The 21,337-nt window shown below is 37.0% G+C and overlaps 1 protein-coding gene across 1 annotated transcript; it reads right to left on the bottom strand.

Moving 5' to 3' along the window:
- Positions 1 to 335: 335 nt before the first annotated feature.
- Positions 336 to 16,973, bottom strand: LOC133515753 (putative carbonic anhydrase 3). The gene is made up of 9 exons (XM_061848334.1): positions 16,671 to 16,973; positions 15,817 to 15,978; positions 14,591 to 14,770; positions 14,081 to 14,207; positions 12,003 to 12,105; positions 11,439 to 11,563; positions 3,568 to 3,691; positions 1,363 to 1,529; positions 336 to 758 (listed from the first exon to the last, which is right to left on the bottom strand). The coding sequence occupies exons 1-9, from the start codon at positions 16,702 to 16,704 to the stop codon at positions 722 to 724; spliced, it is 1,059 nt and encodes a 352-aa protein (XP_061704318.1). The 5' UTR covers positions 16,705 to 16,973; the 3' UTR covers positions 336 to 721.
- Between the last annotated feature and the right edge of the window lie 4,364 nt (positions 16,974 to 21,337).

Here is a 21,337-nt window from a genome sequence, read left to right as displayed (position 1 = left end):
CTTTATCCTCCATATTACTTAAGAGTGTAGAATAGCTTTGCGACCTTAACGAAATAACTGTACTTTTTCTATGAAATTCCATTTCGGGAGAAAACGGTTACCAATAATGGTTTATAGGTTTCGCTTTATTGAAAAAAAAAAAAATTGCAAATTTTAAAAAGGAAAACCTATAAACCTAGTTTTTCATTGTGTCAATAACATAGTAAAAATTCATGGATGGAAAATATTTCGAAATGGAAAAACATTTTCTCTTGTTTAGACCAGTACGTCCTATACTCCCTTCCTAAATTAAGTCGAAACAGATCAAACACAGGAAGATAAGTAAAAATGATGCCCTTTCCTTATTAATTTATTTACAACAATTTCACTTAAAAATAAATAAGAACTAATTATTTCACACTCCCATAGTCTTATGTTAAGGATGTTTAAGACCGTGCCACGTGGAGGAGAAAATGTCGGGAAGTGGAAACTTGACTCTGGAGCAGCAACTCCTGCGTCCTCAGCAGCTGGGGTTATCGCTAGTTGCTATAGGCTGCGGTAACCTCTTACCAACAGCGATTTTTACACTTGAATTTGGTCTTTTTCCGGCAAGATCTCAGAGAGAAGAGAACTCTGTTTTCGGATGTTCGTGTCGCTTCATTATTGTATGCCTCCAGAAAGATAACGATCGACAGTTGAAAACTGTTAAGTGGTGTTAAAATTATCCGTGCATCAACATTTGCTAATATTGTGTTTTAACTGGCTCGTTGTTTATCATCCTGAAAGAAAAATATTCCATCAAAAATAAATGTGAAAGTGGGAGCAAAGGTCAATAACAGTAAAACATGTATGGTTGTGGATTTCATCGAGAAAATAACAGATCTAAGTGTAATAGATGTGAATGTCCATGTTATGACAACCTTGTTGTGTTTTGAGGGTACACGTTTGTACATATAGGTTGTACAAACGTGTACCCTCAAAACACTCTTCAACGAACCAAAATAAATGTCATATACACAGAAACCTCCAGTACACAGCAGGGCGTGTTTACACGACAGATGCCTCGAGCGGTTGCCTGAACCGGTATTTGACATTTATTTCGGTTTATAGTTTAACCCTTTGAACGCTTTATCTCATAAACAGAAGCTTCACTCAAACGCCAAAATCCTGGGCGCAAGGGACCTAATGTAAACCTTACTCAAAAGTGTCAGCGTCCGCCATAACACCTATAGGTGTCCGTGGCGTTATGGGCACGACTAGTAACGACAACATTAGGTGTTCTTGGTGTTCAAAAAGTGTAATAGTAGTGTGTCTACTTGAAATAAGTCAAATTAAAATATTTCCACAGAAAGTAATTTAATTTGTTCTTATAGAAACACTCACCTATTCATGTTTTTGAAGAAGCTAGCAACATAATTGAACATGTTGGCGAAGACGCCGAAGATCATTGGTGTTGGTAACCTCGTGGTCGGTCGGTACACCGTGATGTTGGAGTCTTGGAGACTGCGGAAGTTGTAGCGGGTCTTGGCTAGGTCTGAGAAGTCTTTGTACTGAAAATAGGGAAAGTGTTAGCTGGCTGTTGCAGAGGGGACGATTGAAGGTCCCTCCTTGCATCGGTTTCCTCATCACTTAAGGCCGTGGCTACTTCTAGGGAACAGCTTCTCTTTGACAATATGCCGCCACCTCAAAACCTCGATTGAAGGTAGGTAAGAGAAAGATGGAAACAAGAACAAATTACCCATTACTAAGGTAATGTATCATGTATGTATACCAGAAAATAAAATGAATAAGTTCATCGTATCGGGCAAGATTCTCGTGACTCGGAACACTTTTTAGGGTTCCGTAGCCAAATGGCAAAAAACGGAACCCTTATAGATTCGTCATGTCCGTCTGTCTGTCCGATTCTGTCACAGCAACTTTTTTCCGAAACTATAAGAGCTGTACTGTTCAAACTTAGTAAGTGGATGTATTCTATGAACCGCATTAAGATTTTCACACAAAAATAGAAAAAAAAAACAATAAATTTTGGGGGTTCCCCATACTTAGAACTGAAACTCAAAAAATCTTTTTTCATCAAACCCATACGTGTGGGGTATCTATGGATAGGTCTTCAAAAATGATATTGAGGTTTCTAATATAATTTTTTTCTAAAATGAATAGTTTGCGCGAGAGACACTTCCAAAGTGGTAAAATGTGTGTCCCCCCCCCCCCCCCCCCCGTAACTTCTAAAATAAGAGAATGAAAAATCTAAAAAAAATATATGATATACATTGCCATGTAAACTTCCACCGAAAATTGGTTTGAACGAGATCTAGTAAGTAGTTTTTTTTTAATACGTCATGAAATTAAAAAATATTTTTTTTTTTCAACATACCCATACATGTGGGGTATCTATGGATAGGTCTTCAAAAATGATATTAAGGTTTCTAATATCATTTTTTTCTAAACTGAATAGTTTGCGCGAGAGAACCTCCCAAAGTAAAAAAAAGTGTGTCCCCTGTAACTTCTAAAATAACAGAATGAAAAATTTAAAAAAAATATATGATATACATTACGATGCAAACTTCTAACGAAAATTGGTTTGAACGAGATCTAGTGAGTAGTTTTTTTTTAATACGTCATAAAATTAAAAAAAAACTTTTCGTCAAACCCATACGTGTGGGGTATCTATGGATAGGTTTTCAAAAATGATATTTAGGTTCCTAATATAATTTTTTTCTAAAGTGAATAGTTTGCGCGAGAGACACTACCAAAGTGGTAAAATGTGTGTCCAAAGTGGTAAAATGTTGAACGAGATCTAGTAGTTTAAGTAGTTTTTTTTAATACGTCATAAAGGAACCCTTCATGGGCGAGTCCGACTCGCACTTGGCCGCTTTTTTTTTAGGAACAGAATTACTGTCACATGCGTATAAACCTACTTTAAGACGAAAATGGAGGAATCGCCTTTTCATACAAACGTATAGTCCTTATTTTCCTCTCTGGCTATAAATTTTTTTGAAAATATTTTGATACAATTTATTGTATAAAGACCACGGCCATGCCCTTACATTTTTTTCCGATGTTTAAGTATTATAAGAGTTAGGAGCATTTAAACATTTGTATGAAAACTGTTTTTCGCTCCTGATTTTTATAATAATCAATAAATCGAAAAAGTCAAACGTAAGGGGCATAACTATTATTAGGTACAACAATATACATCAAATGATGTAAAAATATTTACCATAATATCAATATCTAGAGAGGAAAATGGGAACTACGTTTGTATAGAGAAGCGGCCGTCCCCTTTCCTCTTCAAGTCCAAACTTTAGCAACAGATTTGCTAAGTTACATGCGTATAAACCTACTTTAAAGTCTTAACAGATATTCCAGAGCTTTTAATGTTTTTTTCATGTTACAAGCCTTGGCGTAACTACATTAACTGAGGTCCGTGGCAATCAAATCTTAGGAGAAATGGGAGCCCCTCAATGTTTACGGCCTCTCGGTCAAATTGTCCCCCTCTGTCCCCCGAAACCCTACCCGTGGCATTTTGCCCGCTTTGCCATCCTATAGTTACACATCTGGTTATAAGAAGGTAAAAACCTTCGCTACCTGTCCGTAAGTCATGAAGACGGGGTTGTCCAGTATGATCCACGTGACCACCTCGTTGCACTCCGGTGACGTCAGTGACCCGGAGTACGTCACGTACGACTGCTGGCTCGCTGTTAGCAGCTTCCTGTGGATATACGGGAACCATATATATTTTCTGCACTTCCTTGTAGTATTTGGCTTCTACAGTAGGCATTTTCTTTTTCATCAAAATTCAAAAATTTATTCTGCAAGTAGGCCTCAAGGGCTCTTTTACAATACAACATTTATAGTAACATCATAGTGACATGAAAAATACATAACAACATTTATAAATACAACAGCCAATACATGGGTAAACATTACATTATAATAATCTTAAAATAAATAATTACTACAATATAATAGAGATGTATAGTGTCTATGGTTAAAAACACATTAAATCTGGAGATTAAAAGGTCCTCAATGTCAGAGTACTAATACTATTAAGATTTGGAGGTGTAAAGTCTCTCCATATGAATCTCCTTCATCATATGAAGCCCGGTGGGTTCATTTTCTTCTATCATTCTCACTCAATGTAAGCGCGAGCGAGATAGCTGATATCATTTAACTAGTTCTACGGATTTCACTCACATGTCCGTCCGTATGTTAGTATGTTTCACGACAGTTTAAATTCAGCTGATATCATGTTTTTGAATAATGGTTAACAAAAGAAAAGTAATAGATGAGTCCGATCAAAAATAAAATTGCGCATCTCTATAGTGACAACTTTCATATTTTTAGCTTTTGTGCAAAAGTTGATACAAAAAGGTGCGTGTTAGACCTATGTTCGTAATTTTTTTTCTATCGAGCGAAAGTCAAGAAATCAGGTTTCGAATAGTTCCTAAGAGAAAGGCCTCAATGCTAATTAAACTTTTAGCAATCGTACTGTGATCTAATAAAGCGATTCGACTTTTCAAAATTTCTGGCTGAAGCTCATCATCATTGGCCACATCTGTTGTAGATGCTTGTTGCGGCGCTTGTGGGTTTATGGGGCTGGGCATCGCCGTTGGTGGCTATAAAGTCCTATAGCAGCGCGACATTTCTTTCCACATCGATCGCACACAAATCGTGAGTTCGCCGGAGGTGGTAGAGCACGTCGAAGACTTTTCTGCTTAAGGTGCCAGCCAGTCATCGTCTTGCTTTGATATTCCGACTTTAATGTCGTGACGCCATTCCGGTCTCATTTCCCAACCGTCGGTCCGAATGCCAAAACTGTCCATGTCCCGCTTGCAACGATACGACTTTTCAAAATTTCTGGCTGAAGCTACTGCACTTAAAAACCTACATGGTCTACGTCTTACTATTTATGTACAAGATGGTTGGGGCTGTAGCCCTCAGGTCCTCGATCTAGCACAGCAGTTTCCAGAGAAATTGCGACCAAAAGATACTGGTCAAATGGCTTTATTTCGTACATAAGTACTGAGAAACACATTGATACTATGCGGGGTTTGAACACATGACGATTTGAGTGCTTATTTCCTTTTTTACCTTGATCTAATTTGAAACATTTTCCTCCAATTCAAGAATGAATTATCCTATTTAGTCAATCTTTAACGGGATACTTGCGTTTAGAGCAATTGAAAATCAATTTTTGTATTTGTATTTGTATTTATTTATTTGCAAAGAATAAGTAGGTACAAAAGTGTCTTAGGTGGTAAGTGACAATTGGTTGCTTATTCTGCTATTTGTACTAAACAGGTTGTACTAGCATGCAAAAATCTTAAAACTACTACAACTCTGGCTGTATATCTTCAGAGAGGAAATCATTTACACTATAATAGCTTTTATCAGATAATAGCTTCATTAATATGTTTCTAAATCTATGTACAGGCAGTTCTCTTATAGATTTTGGTAACTTGTTAAAAAGTTTCATGCACATAACGAAACAATGATTCGAATATAATGCTGTCCTGGGAACACAATTATGAACCAACCTTCCAGGATCCCGTTGATTTCTGGTAGAGGCGCTTTCAGCTGTTGTAAATAAATACATATGCCTCTTTACAAACATGCAGATTTCTAAGATGTATAAACATGGCAGCGGTAAGATCCTAAGTCTTTTGAAAGATGGTTTGCATGTCTTGTATGGGGCTAGATTACAAATAGCACGTATACATTTTTTCTGTGCTACGAATGCAATGTTAAAATTTGTACAGTTTCCCCACAAAATAAGCCCATATCTTAACACTGAACTAATATACCCATGATACGCGGTTAACGCCGTATGTAAACCCGATGAGCGTCTTAACTTGCGTAGTACATAAACAAATCTATTTAGTTTACAACGAATCTTTTCTATTTGTGCTTGCCAATCCAAGTGTTTATCTAAAACTATCCCTAAGAAACTTACATTTTGCACTTCTTGAATTGACTCATCTCCGTAGTTTACATTAATCTTAACATTTTCGCCAAGTTTGGAGTTAAATTGTATGTAATTAGTTTTACTCATATTAATTCGTAAATTATGTCTTTCTAACCATTCTATAACATTTCTTAAAGTCTCATTAACTTTACGTTCATGTTCCTCAATATTTTCATTCTTTCTTGATGTAACAATAAAGGATATGTCATCAGCAAACATAACAGATTTATATTGAATTATATCGGGTAATTCATTTATATAAGCAATAAATAATAAAGGGCCAAGTACACTACCTTGCGGTACACCAAAGTCGTTACATTTTAGCTCCGATCTATAGCCGGTTTCTTCATTAAAGTCGTTGAGTTTAACAATTTCTACACACTGTTTCCGATTTTTTAAGTAGGTTTTTAACCATTTAAGTGCAAGACCTCTTATACCATAATTTTCTAGTTTGTCTAAAAGTAACGAATGGTCTACAAAGTCAAAAGCTTTGGACATATCTAGAAAAATAGCTGTAGTATGTTTTTTTTCGTCTATGCATTTAACGATGTGGTGAATTAGGTTAAAACCAGCAAGTGTCGTCGATTTATGTTTTTGAAAGCCATTTTGTTCTAATTTTATTATGTTAAATTTATTTAAGAAACTGGTAAGTCTTTTGTGCATGCACTTTTCAAAAATTTTTGCTAATATTGGAATCAGAGTAATGGGCCGATAGTTTCCCATATCCTTCTTATCATTTTTTTTAAACAGTGGCTTTACTATAGACATTTTGAGTAGTTCTGGAAATGTGCCGCTTTCGAATGAAAAATTAATTAAATGTGTTATAATTGCACTAAGTTGAGATTTACATTGCTTAATGATGTATGTGCAAATACCGTCAAATCCTACTGCATGCGAATTATTTAATGAAGTAATGATATTCATTATTTCGTATTCTGAATATGGACTTAAAAACATACTATTATAATTATAAGTCGAATTATTAGGATACTCTGTATTCCTTTGGTTATCTAGTTTCTTATCTTTAACGTCCGATAATCCAATAAAATAGTTATTAAAACATGATGCTATTTCCTGAGGTTTTATGATTTCTTTACCGTTTAGACAAATTTTTTCTATGTATTGTTGAATAATTTTGTTTTCTGTCTCTTTTTTTATTACATCCCAAGAGGCTTTACATTTATTTTTACTATTAGCGATGTACTTACTGTTACTGATTATTTGCGCCTTATTTATACATTTCTTCAGTAGTCTTGTGTAATTGTAGTATTGACTTTTCCTTTGTTCAGTTTTTCCCTCTTTATAATACTGGAATCTAAGTGACCTTTTCATCTTACAACTTATTTTAATTCCATTTGTTATCCACTTTGGTTTCTTAACAAGTCCACAGGTGACTTTAAGGCGTTGAAACGGAAAACAAAGATTATAAAAAAGTAAAACTATTTCGTGAAATTTATTGAATGCTCTATTGAAATCTGCTTCCATATATACTTCTGAAAAGGTGAGTTTAGATAAGCATTCTTGAAATTTTTTTATATTATCTGAGCAGTAGTCTCGGGTCAGTTTATAGTAGTGTATGTTGTCGAATAATTGACTGTTTGTATTAATGCTTAACATCTGAGCAGTATCGTGGTCAGAAAGACCAAGAGGCAATACGTCTGCTGATGCATTTTGTATATTACTTAAAATGTGGTCAATGCAAGTTTTATCTCTAGTAGGTTTATTAATGTGTAATTTTAAATTATAATTTTGTGCAATGTCTATTAATTCTCTGCTGGTTTTATTTAATATTAATGTGTTGATGTTAAAGTCACCGGATATGACAATTTGATTAAATTTTTGATTAAGTTTATTTAACAGAATATCTAATTTATTAATGAAATAGTTCGGTAGCGAATTTGGTGTTCTGTAAAGACAAATAACTACAAGGTCATACTTAGGAATTATTATACCACAGCATTCAAAAACTTTCTCTACTGCGAGCTTCTTTACACATTCTAGCTCATTGTATATAATACCTTGCCTAACCATAATACATACACCACCTCTTTTTTCATCTACACGAGAATAAGATGCGGCAAGATGAAAATTTTGTACTTTACAGTTGCTTTCATTTCCTCTTTGAATGAATGTCTCTGTGAAACATAAAATGTGCGGATTATTATCCTTTTCAGTCAGTTCATTTAAAGCTACCTCTAAAATATTTTTCTTTGAGAGGATGCTAGCAATATTTTGGTGCATAATCCTAAGCTTACATGAGCTATACTTCTTCAGACCGAAAAAGCTTATTATTCGACGATGATTTTGCTGAAAAATAGTCGTAGATTTTTGTTTGGGTAATTTTTTTATGTTTTCTTGTCTTGGTATGTTCTTCTGTTTCTGCTTTCCAGCTAATAAAATTGCTGAGACGATGAATTATATTTGCTATGCCACGTCTACTTAGCTGTCCTGATGGTAAAAACATATCAAATGACAAGTTCAAGTTGGTGTCATAGGAGTAATGTCTCTCGTGAAATTGTACATCGTTCAATAACATTGAATTAAATTGTTCTATTTTGCTATTGTATATTGGTTTTCCTAGTTTATATGTTGGACAGGCAACTATAATATTGGTTTGTGTCACAGGTTTTAGAGATTCATTAATATATTGTATTAATTCCCGGTGTTCTACATTTAACTCGAAATCATTTTCTCCAATTAAAATGATGCAGTAATCATCGCTGGTAAAATTTCTTACTTTATTTTCTATTCCGAGAAACAATTCTTGTATACTTCCACCAGGTGTGATATAGTGGCAATATGAAAAATTTTGTAGTTCTGGATCATTGCTAATAAATTTTAAGATTCCGTGTTTATTGTCCGTGCTTATCATAGCAAATTTCCTCTTTCCCGTTTGCGATGAGGGGTTTGTCTTGTGTGTAATTATGTCTTTACCAATGCCTTTTCTGTTGTTTTGATCTAATGGACAGGAGATTGTATTTTTTATTGTTTCTTCGTTATTTTCGTTTGATAGTACGGTCGTATTTTCCGCCTCTTCTACGCGGATTATTATGTTTTCATTTTTCGGTGTACTGTGGCTCATTTCTTCTTCCTGGAAGCTATTATTATGGTCTACAGATGGTAGTTTTTTTATAGTTGACGAAGGTTTCTTACTCGGAGTGAGTTTGCGTAAAGGTGTTCGTTCTACAAGCAGTTTTTTATATAATTCCATCTTCTTTTCCTTCTCCTGTAATTTGTTGTTTAGGATATTTATTTCCGCATTTAGACGGTCCACTTCGTTGTGTGCACTAGCAAGTTGAGTATTTAATACATCTATCTCTTGTTTAAGCTCTAACACATGTGAATTATCAGACGTAGGCAAGGTTGGTAGGCTTCGAGAAGTGTCATCCAAAAGCGATGATAGTTGGTTGTCCGTATCTAAATCCACAGATGATTCATTATCCGAGGATTCCGGACTATCCTGATGATGTACCTTTGGAGTATCAATAACTAACTTGTAATTTTTTGCTGGTCCATCCTTTGTAGATTTGGATTCGCGTGAAGTATTAGTGGTTTCGCGTATTGGCTTTTGTTGATCTTTTCCAGGTATACTACATGATTGGCATTTCCACGATGATCTCGAACCAGGTGTCATAGTACCAAATTTCCTCGCTCGAAGGTTCGTGCAAGTAACATGAAAGAATTTCTTGCATTTGGAACATTGTAAGTAATCTTTACTGTGTATTAGTATTTTGCAGGTAAAGCAGGCCTTTTTTTGTGATTTCGGGGACATATTGTGTAGTTAATTGCTGTTTTTATATTTTTTTCGTGTGGTATTACTGATTTTTAAACTGTAAGATGTATGCTGATTGATATTTCTGAACGTAACTTAGGTAAGTGTCCGTTGTAGATCGTCAAGTGTCAGTGACTGACATTGACAGTTTGCTTGTCACTTGATTTGTATCAGGTTGTGGAATACCTCTTTGTTTTTGATATTTTTCGTGAATATTTAGACGTTAAATCAAAAAGACCTATGTGTGAGTGTGTTAACTGTTAAATTATTATTCCATCACAATAGTTTTCATAAGAAAAATAGCTAAAAACAGCTCACCTAGGCCATCGTGAGTTATTCCTTGTGTTCTTAGTGAAAGTGCTGATGTTTTTCTGAGGTTTGTATACAATTTCTTGATGATTTTCTTAATTTTAGATGATATCAAATGCAGAGACTAGTTCACGTAATGTTTATCCTTCAGACGTCACACACACACCACAATTTAACAGCCGATTAAAATAATTATACATAATTTTCAATCGTGGCCGAATAGCTCTGTCTGTGCCTTCGACGCCTCACCTGCAATTAACTTACATCAAGTAGGTAGTTACTAATACGCCTTAGTAAGGCACTACAACTACTACAACTTGTAAAAGGTTGAATTCTGCCGTATTTTTGAAAGATTCGAACTAGATAACTATTACAATAATAAATTATGTAACCAGAAGTTCTTGACCTAGAGCTCTGTAAACGATACATTCTGCTATCGAAATTGCGATAACATTAAAAAGATAAAATTCACTTCCTTTCCAGCCTATGTACCATCACGGTCCGCGACTGTTATTCCATTTTCGGTCCTAGTTAAATTGGTTGGTTAATACTTGATTCAATTCAATTCAATTCAAATATACTTTATTCATGTAGGCCTAGCAACAAGCACTTATGAATAGTAAGACAGTATTACATATAATTATCTTAATCTAATTATCAGAGGAATTGGGTGTTGGAATGTCCAATTTAGCTTAAATTGCTTAACAATCATGGAGCGCTGTACGTTCCGTTGCTGACCATATTTATGTCCTATAGCACACACGCCAAACTTAGCAGGTACTTGGGTATCTGGTTTTTTTTTTTCATTTACTTTCAAAGGCATATACATAATCAATTTTAAAGTTACTCGCCAAACTGCTTATGCGGTTTGTTGGCGAGACAGCGCTTTTTTTTTACTTTTTTTGTGCATCTAAAAAATTCGAGTAGATACGGACCGCATATGCAACCATATATGGCTGATATAATATTCTACTCTATTGACAGCTATTCAAGTTCAAATTTAAACAATATTTTTTATAACATACGTTAAGGGATTAAGTTGCTATCATTCTATGCCTACCCTAAATTTTACAAATACATACATAATTTTACAAAAGGATAGACTGTGCAAGAACAACAAACCTAATAATAATAATAGGGCAGCTTGTGGCGAGCTGTTGGGGAGTAACGACCCCACGGACCCGAGTAATCCCGAGAGTCGGTCAGGGTCTCCGTCTCCGGCGTGTCTTCGTCGGTCGGAGTGGACCCCAAGGGAACCCGCAGGAGTCTCAGCTCTGGCTTGCCTTCATTGGCCGTCCAGAGAGGATTCGTTAGAGCTAAATGCTCCAGGGGTGGAAGTGAAAATTTGCATAAGACGCGAGTTGGCACAGTGGCTGTTATCAGCCTCTGGGTAGACAAAGTCCAACTTACGACATGTTCATCACGATCCCGCTGAGCCGGTCGCCGTACTGGTTCAGCAGCGGCAGCTGTCTGACGACCTCCTCCATCATTTCACTCGCCATAAAGGTTTCGTCGTTCTCTATCTCCGACTTTATCTGTTTATGAAACATTCATGTATTTATTAGTAAATGGGATAAAGAGGATTTTTTTTTGTTCAGATACCTTTTTTCACAGGAGATAACGTGCTGTCTTAATTCTTAAACGTTAACTGTTATAATTCTGGCCATCAGCAATCGTGGTGTTCCCTTACATAATAAAAAGGTGTAGTGGAAATGACTAAAGAGATTTAGAGGTGAGGGGTATGCGTAAAGGTAAAGGATGATGGTGTTTGAGGGGTCGTGAGGTTGGAGGGCTTTTAGAATTAAATCTGATTATTATTGATCGGCATTCTTATTAATATTTAACTTGGCGCCGACTTTCTAATATATCAGTTGGTAACGCTTAAACTTAAATAGGATAATATTTTATTTTTTCCTTTTTGAACTCGGTGTTTTGAAAGTGTAATCATTAAAATTTTAGGCAAATCTTACTCACATTTCCAAATACAGCAATTATGGCAATGCCGTCTCGCTTCCGCAGAGCCTCACTTGTGGAAAGGTCAGCCCGGATGTGGACAAAGTGGATCTCCATGGGATACCTGTGTTAGAAAGAATGTATAATGATAACAAAACAATATAATGATTTTGAGAAGAAATAAAAGGTGTCTAGAGTCGGACCAAGATAAGTTGGCAGCGATTTTGACAGCCCAGACAGTGCATGTGTTATTTTAAATGTCAAACTTCTATGAAATTATGACGTTTACTTAACACTTGCACAGGCTGGGCTATCGAAATCGATGCCAACTTAGCTTGGTCTAACTTTAATTGTCTCTAGAGACCCCTAATTACGTTAGGTGTAGTTTTTAATTACTCTTTTAGGTATACGTTAACTGGAAGAGATCCCTTTTAGGGTTAAGTTTGCCTTTGTACTACACACTTTTTTTTATCTGATGTATTTATTTTTCTCGCTATATTGTATGTATTTTTGTTTCCTTACTTACGTACTAGGTCCTATTAAATATAAATACCTAATCTTATTATCTAACTATCGTGTTGAAATGTGTTCTCATGCTTGTCTAAATCCATGTCTATCTCCAGCTACTTGGCACAAGTATCTCATCTAACCTGAGCTTCGGGGCGTATATTGAATCTCTGGCTAAATCTGCAGCTAGACGATTAGGCGTCCTTTCTAAGGTCAAGCAGTACTTCACACCGGAGCAGCTTCTTCAGCTTTACATAGCTCAAGTCCGGTCGTGTATGGAGTATTGCAGTCACCTTTGGGATGGATCCGCCAAGTATCAGCTAGCCACCCTAGATTCTATAGACAAACGCGCTAGGAAGCTTATTGGGGATGCGAGATTGGTAGAGGCTAGACTGCAGAGCCTAGAACACCGTAGAAAGGTAGCCTGTTTATCGGTATTCTACAGGATACATTTCGGGGAGTGTGCGATGGGATTACATAATCTTATCCCCCCATCTCCGTTCTGCCACCGTGGGACTAGACGCGGACTTGCGTTTCACCCTTACGTCGTTACTTTACCACTGATCCGCACTAAACGCTACGCATCCAGCTTTATCATGCGTACGGCTAAGGAGTGGAATTCACTTCCTGCAAATCTATTCCCAGTCCACTATAACTTGGACCTTTTTAAATCGAGAGTGAATAGACATCTTTTAGGTAAGCATGTTCCATCCTAGACTACATCGGCACTTTCCATCAGGTGAGATTGTGGTCAAATGCTTACCTTTTCAGAATAAAAAAAAAAAAAAAAAAAAAAAAAAAACTATAGAGAAATACGAAATAAGAAAGAGTGCTAACTCCATACATCAGTTTTCTTAGCATAACGCAAGTTATTTCGTCTATCGTCTTTCGACTATCTAGTGTCAAATCAGTCAGTCAATCTAAATGTCGAATAAAAAAAAACTCTAAAATAACAAACGATAGACAAACTAAAAAAAAATCTAGAATATAAAAATGATTGTCACATTATCCTTAGAGATGTATAAGGTCTCCAAGACTTGAATTATATATTTTTGTTTAAAATTCTATAAAATATTATTATTTGTCCTAATCTCATAAGATTAATTACTTTCAGTTATACGCAACCCCCTTACGCCCTCGATCACTGTTTCATATTAGTTTTTCTGTCAAAAACGATTCCAGGCATACTTTTTTCAGACGCGATCCTAGTTACTATAGTAAACATCATCATATTCTAAAAAATATATATACACGTAAGTTGTGTTAGTACCTAAATACGGTGCACCTATTGATTTTCCGACAAAAAATACGCCGATTTTCGATTCGCCGACAACGATTCGCAGACACCCGACACCCTTTGGCCGAGTAACGATTGGAAGAATGTCATTACGCAAAATAGTCGTTTGCGAGTAGTCAATACGCAGAACCTTGATATGCATATATAATTTTACTTATTTCAGTTAAGATAATTTATAATTACCTACTTATATGAACCTCCAGGACTTTTTGTTGTATTTTCCTTTTGTTGCCGTAGCCCCTGGCCACCGTTGGGCGGATAGCTTTGTTTGAGATGTGCTGGTTACTCGACTTACTTGTATCCGTTGACGGCATGCTCAGACAGCCAATGGAAGTGCAGCTGCTCGAGTCGATAGAGGTACCGCAGTGGGCCCCCGGTCAATGTCGGGTGCATGGCTTCATCGCCTTCCATTGTGAATTGGACTGTAAAAAAGATTAACATTACCATTGGTGGAAAACCTAAAGCCGCGCCGAAGATCGCAATAAGGCCCAGTTTCCCCTTTTGGTTTCTAAGGCCAGATGGTAATTGTTTTGGTAAAAACAATTCTTATACAGAGAAAGACAATTCTAGAGATCAGGTTGCCGGGTGGACCCCACGATCCCCAGATCAGCTGTGGCAAAAATTCCGGGAGACGCTAGGAAGATGATCATTATGAAAATCAATTAATTAGTATGTAAAAGCCTCAGTTTAAATTTGGGTTGGGGTTGAAGACGCGGGTTAAGTACCACATAAACATATTTTTTTTTTTTAAGTGATGTCTTTTGCGTAGGTAATAAGGGCTGGTAAAAATGATTGAACTGTTTACTCGTCCGTCCGTTGTTGACTCCAGAAACCAGCACGCTCTGGTACCCATGCAGCCGTAGCGGCCCGTACTTGATGAACTCTTTCCCCGAGTCAGGGACTACCAACTCTGTTTTGATGTTGATGGGGGATTGGCGCTTTCCTACTCCATCGCGGCAGAGGCGGCCTGGCCAGTAGGTAGCATCTGAGGAACAAAAAAAAAATCTTATTGAGAGAAAGCTGGTATGAATTAATAAATATGAATATGAGAGAATTGGGAGACCACATACGCGTTGCTGAATCTTTGTACTTACATATATAAGCAAGTGATGTGTAGGTACTGTATTTATATCGATGGATGTCACACATATACATACAAAGTTTATGTAGCACCAATGAAAATAACAAGTCTAGAAATAACATATCGATCATTGTTTATAGAATTTTTTTTTAGTGACGCATTTTATGGCACTTTAACATTACGAGTAGGTTCCTTCTTTCATAACATAACAAAACTTATAGATCTAGATAGCTTGACAGGACGATGTCCGGGAGAACTAACGGAAAGTGAAGATGCCTATTCATGGGGAAACTTTTACAATCCGCAACTTTTTACATAGGTACGTACCGTTAAAAAGTCATGGACACAGCAGGTATAGATAAAAGTGTGACAGCAGACCGCATAAAGTGGCGTCATGGTATAAGGAGAAGAATAATAATGGCCAGGGAGAAGAAGAGAAGTTCGTTCCGTACTCGCTCGGGTTCTATCGACAACGTGCATGGGAACTCCGGATGGTGGACGTGTACAGCCGGTTCATGGGGATACTGTTACGGGCGCTGCCGGAGCTCTTCGCTGTTACGGCGATTTCTGGAAATGTATGGAGGTGAACAGGTAGTTACTGTCATACCGCCATTCATTCCATATTTGAATAACGGACGATGTTCATGTGAATAACGGACGGTGGAGGTGTAAAACCTGTTTATGGGGATACTGTTATGGGCGCTGCCTGAGCTCTTCGCTGTTACGGCGATTTCTGAAAATCTATGGAGGTGAACAGGTACTTACTGTCATACCGCTATTCGTTCCGCACTCGCTCGGGTTCTATGGACAACTTGACAGGACAACGTGCGTGTGAACTCCAGATGGTGGAGGTGTACAGCCGGTACATGGGGATACTGTTACGGACGCTGCCGGAGCTCTTCGCTGTTATAGCTATTTCTAGAAATCTATGGGGGTGAACAGGTACTTACTGTCATACCGCCATTCGTTCCGCACTCGCTCGGGTTCTATGGACAACTTGACAGGACGATGTTCGTGTGAATTACGGACGGTGGAGGTACTGGAGGTGTATAGTCTGTTTATGGGGATACTGTTATGGGCGCTGCCTGAGCTCTTCGCAGTCACGGCGATTTCTGAAGGTTAATAATCATTTAAGAATATTAGTGTTTTCCAATAATATGTGATTCTTTTTTCGAATTCCCTCGAGACATTTTTGTCGAGGCCGGTGAAGCAGAAGGTAAATAGAAAACTACGTGTTATCGATTGAAATAGAAGTAAAAATATTAATATGCTCCGGATCTCAGTGACGTATACCCAGTGTAAGCCGAATGTTGATTAGAATTGACCATTAAACCATTACAAATTGAACCGTAAACGTAATGGACGTAACACTGATATCCACTAACTGCGGGCATACATACGTCACTGATATCCGGATAAAAGAAACACTGTGAATCCAACAATATCTATCAGTATTCCAAAATGCCATTTAATATCATTAGGTCATCCATCCCACATCATCACTTCTTCCAACCCTGAGCTCAGGCCTCCTTCTATGGAAATAACTACTTCCATACGACAAACACTGGTCCACTGAGCTTTAAACTTTTTCCAGGCCGCACCCATCTACAAGGTTTTCCCAATAAATCCAAATATGTTCCAATTAAACCAGCTTTGATGATTCATTTAAAGACAAGTCGCATTCCCCGAAAGTCCAAACTAATATAAACCTTAAATAGGAATGCTAAAGTTCAGATAAATTGAATTGAAAAAGGGTTAAAACATTTTGACATTTTAACATCTCGATCACAACAAGTCAACTTACTTATAGCTAAACTGAAGATATAAAGCCACAACATTGCTAAACGATGTATAATTTCTTTAAATTAAAACTTGAATTTCTCAATCTGTTTCACTTCAATCCTGCTGCTGTCACAATGATGCGAGAACTGATTTTCTATAGGCTTTTGTGTAAAGAACTGATGCCCATTGTTTGTATACAGATCAATTAAATCATAAACATCCAGTGTGATTCGATATTATATGTCCTGTGATATCTAATACGCACGTTTAACGTGATTCTGACGGACACGATGGAGTTAAAGATAGTTTATTTTTCAAGTAGTTAGGTATATTACTATGCGCTTATGAATGTTTTTTTATTTATTTAATAGGCAGCAAACTCGCAGACGAGCCGCCTGATGGGAAGCAGTCATCGCCACCCATGGACATAAGCAACATCGGAAGAGCCACTTATGCGTTGCCAACCTTTGAGAACCCTAAATACCTGCTTCTTGAAGAACCCCATGTCATAACGCAAGGGAAACACCTCAGAAGGTAGCTCATTCCACAACTTGCACGTTCTGGGCAAAAACGAGCGAAATGCCCGCTTGTTCTTGGTTTGCCACGTGTCGAGAAAGTGAGGATTAACTCTTTTTCTTTGGCGGGAGGTGCGGTGATAAAAACGTGACGGTGTTAAGTAAAGCTACACTGGCTCTGACTCTAAGCCTCTGCCCGAGAAGATTTAAATGTGTGTGGACGAAGCAGTCCAGAGCCAGTTGAAGGGCCATATAGTAATTGTTTCCCTTTATCACTGACATATATATGCATACCTAAATTGTAATAAGTTACCGGAAAAAGTTTGCTACCAATTATTTTCTTATTGGCATTCGGTTTGACAGCGTGTTAACTAAAAGCGTTAATTTTCAAGTTTTACTTCAAATATATCAGTTTAATTGCAAGCACTACAGGCACACAAGCACATACAGGCTGTTTATTTAATCACCTGTAATAATTTACGGGCTAAATATATGGGTCATATTGAGCAACTTTTACTTTGGGACCAATCCCGAAATCGCGAAAAAAAAAATTTCCCCCATAGAAAATGTCAAGGTCAGATAGCCAAAATGAATTATTGCAGGTGACTAAATAAACACTGTGTAAGTAAAAGGTAAAATATTTTTAGCACGAAATTGTCATAGATTTTACACATGACTCAAGCAATATATATTTGGTTATCGGATAACAAAGTTACCAGTAAATAACAAAGTTTTCAATAGTAGTTGTTTCAATTTATTATTATTTTATTCAGTTTCAGCGCCTGCGCAGTTAGTTTTATAAGGTAATCACATTTGTCCGGCTACAGTGACGCACGAATGGCTTCCGGGCTGCTGGTCTCCTGACTGTGATTTACCATCCCTCCTTGTCTAAAACTCTAAGGTATAAACTGTATTAAAAAACCCCTTATGAAATTATTTTATATTGAAGTTAAATTGATTTGACTTGAGCATGACCTTTGTAAGATTGGACCCGCATCTTCAGTCATTTGGATTGCTGTTAACTACTTAACTCAAGCACTACTTTGAATCATAGGAAGCCTATACATATACAATCGACGAACTGTTTACATTTGAACCCGGGACCTTCGGCTTAATAGGCAGGGTGAGGGTCACTACCCACTAGGCCAGACCGTTCGTCAAAATATAGGTAAATAAATAAATAATCAAGACAAATAATATTTCAACGTTTAACCTTGGTTAACAAAGCACACCAGTACCCCTAGTGTAAATTTAGTCGACATCATAACGTGACGAACGAGTTTGCGTTAAGTCTCATTTTGTATAGGATTTTGAATTTCCAAAACGTCACGCTTGGCGCGCTCTTTCTAAATCCAATACAAAATGAGACTAAACGCAAACGCGTACGTCACGTTTCGAAATAGAATTTATTTACACTAGGGGTACTGGTGTGCCTACCAAGGTGTGCCTTGGCACACCAAGGTATTGCCAACGTTTTCGAACTTTGTTTCTAATCCTACTCATAAATAAGTACCTAAAGCATCCCATTACAGATTTTTCTGAGTTTCGGAACAATTATTTCCGAAAATATATTTAATCATAATCAATAATAGTTTTAAAGGACCCCTATTCTTTTTTTTAGGTTATTTCAAAGACAGCCCACACCACAGGATTAATGCCATGCCAAATTGCGTCTTTCCGAATCTAACGAATACTGAGCTAAATATTCTATGTAGGTACATAAGTCGCGGAGAGACAGACAGCTAGATGAAACTATAAAGGACGACTCACGCTATAGTACGGGCCTGGCCCGGACCGAGGCGTCAGATTCTTCAGATCCGCAATGAAGTGTCAGGCGCTTCGGCCAGGGCCCGGACTGTTCTAGCGTGCGTTATCCTTAAGGGTTCCTAGTTGACAACGGAACCCTGATAAAATCGGAAATGCCAGACATACTAATCAAAGAACATCGAATTACTGGAAAAACACTGACATAAGATCATTTTACATAACAATTATGAGGAATTTTATAATATTTATCTTGAAATAATTAAATTAAACTTGTTCCTTCAGCATTAAGGGCAAATTTAAATTTGGACCCTTATCTTTTATAAGCTGGCAAGTCAAATTTTCAGTAGACATAGTTGTCAAAATTTGTAGACATTCGATTTTTTTTTAAATTAAAAACTGATCGGCGATTGGGCTAGTCACACCTCACCTCTAGTAAATCCCAGCAAGTGCATTTATTTGTGTGATGAGCACAGATATTTGTTCCGGAGTCATGGGTGTTTTATATGTATTTAAGTATTTATCGTTGTCAGAGTATCAACAACACAAGCCTTTTTGAGCTTATCGTGGGACTTAGTCAATTTGTGTAAGAATTTCCCTATAATATTAATAAAAAAATAGAGACATTTAATGAAATAATGATCGTTTATTTGCATTAAACAAGCGATAGGCGTTCAAGATTTTATTACAGGACGAATACGAATCATAATGAATATTCATTTGTTAACTTATTTATAGGTGTGGCAGGTTGAGTTTACATGCAACTAGTGTGTATTGACCTTAAATCTATTGCCTCGTTCCAACCGCCTTGCCCCGGCAACAGGTATCACATCTCGATTGGATAATGCCGGTGCAATCTGTATCATTGTGCTGTATAGATGTGCTTCCTGTAAGGTAGACTGGTTACCTAAGTGTTTAGTGTACTAGGATCAGGGAAGTCACGAGTGTTGTTGTAGGCAATCGTAGGGCTAGTACAGTCAAAGTTTTTTTTTTTATATTGGGGACAATATAAGAAGTAAGTCTAAGTCTAAGTAAGTTTAAGTCTAAGGAGAGACTTTGCCTCCTTATGTGTGTTCTACCGCTTGTACAATGGGCTGTGCTCTGAAGAATTGTTTGACAGGATGCCCACGGCTACTTTCTATCACCGCACCGCCCGCCGTCGGCAGGGTGTTCATCCTCACACCCTAGAACCTAAATGGTCACGCACTGTGCGGTTTAAGAGGAACTTCCTCCCGTGCACGCTCCGATGTACTAAGTAACTTTTTAGTACTTTGGAGGACAATTTCTCCCAATAGGTTGAGTTTGGGCAGCTAAAAAAAAATACGTGTCCGTTATTTTAGACTACTCTATAACATATATAAATATAAATCAAATCGGAACCGGACAGTTGGGTACCTTTCCTTGTAAGCAAAGCTTGTACTATGGCTAAAAGCAACGATATACGTACATAGGAGCTTTTTGCTACATACGGGTTTTCCCATGTCATCGGCTACGCTAGCGCGTAGTTTGCGCTGGTACTGAATGTGTTCTGTAAAAGAGAACTGAAAAACAAAACAACTTTATTTTTTTCTGATGTAGGAGGCAAACGAGTAGAGGAATTGCTTGATGGTAAGTGATTACAATCGCCCATAGACACCCGCAACACCAGAGGAGTTCTAATGTAAGTACGCTGCCGGCATATAAGATGGGAGTCATGAGAGAACGCTCTTTTCTTGAAGGCGACAGTTCATTCCACAGTTTAAAAAAAAATAGAGACATTCTTACACAAATTGACTAAATCTTGCTTATATGTATATAAAACGCCCACGAGTCAGGAACAAATATCTGTGCTCATCACACTAATAAGTGCCCTTACCGGCTCCATAGGCTTCACAGTTTAGATGATTATGATGCTGGTTGTTTAATATTCCCAATACTAATATATGTAGGTACAGTATGTAACAAAAATAATGTGGGAATCTGTTAAGAGGGAAATATACCACGTGATCGTCCATAAAAAAGGAGGAAACGTTTCTCCACCTCTAAATATTTTCCATTCTCCATGATTTTTTAGTAAGTACACAATGAAAAACTAGGTTTTCCCTTTTTTTCAAAATGTACAAAACAAAACTATTTTTTTTTAAATAGCGAAACCTATCTATTAACCAAGTGGCGTTGTTCTGTATCGGAGACGTCTCTTTTTGGGTCGCTGAGTCAACGAAGTAAGTATGTATAAACCTAGAATATATTATGCTGAAGCGTTCGACATCAAAATCAAATTGATTTGTTAAGATATAGTTAGTAGAAACCGTTTTCTCCCGAAATGGATTTTCATAGAAAAATAACCTTATTTCGTTAGATTCAAAAAGCAATTCTTCGCTCTTAAAGGGCATGTTCTATATCGTGTTATAATTAGGCAAAAGTAGGAAAA

This window comes from Cydia pomonella, chromosome 3, assembly GCF_033807575.1.
Source record: "Cydia pomonella isolate Wapato2018A chromosome 3, ilCydPomo1, whole genome shotgun sequence".
NCBI classification, from domain to species: domain Eukaryota; kingdom Metazoa; phylum Arthropoda; class Insecta; order Lepidoptera; family Tortricidae; genus Cydia; species Cydia pomonella.
Note: the sequence above shows the minus strand (reverse complement) of the source record. Positions and strands in the feature narration are given on the sequence as shown.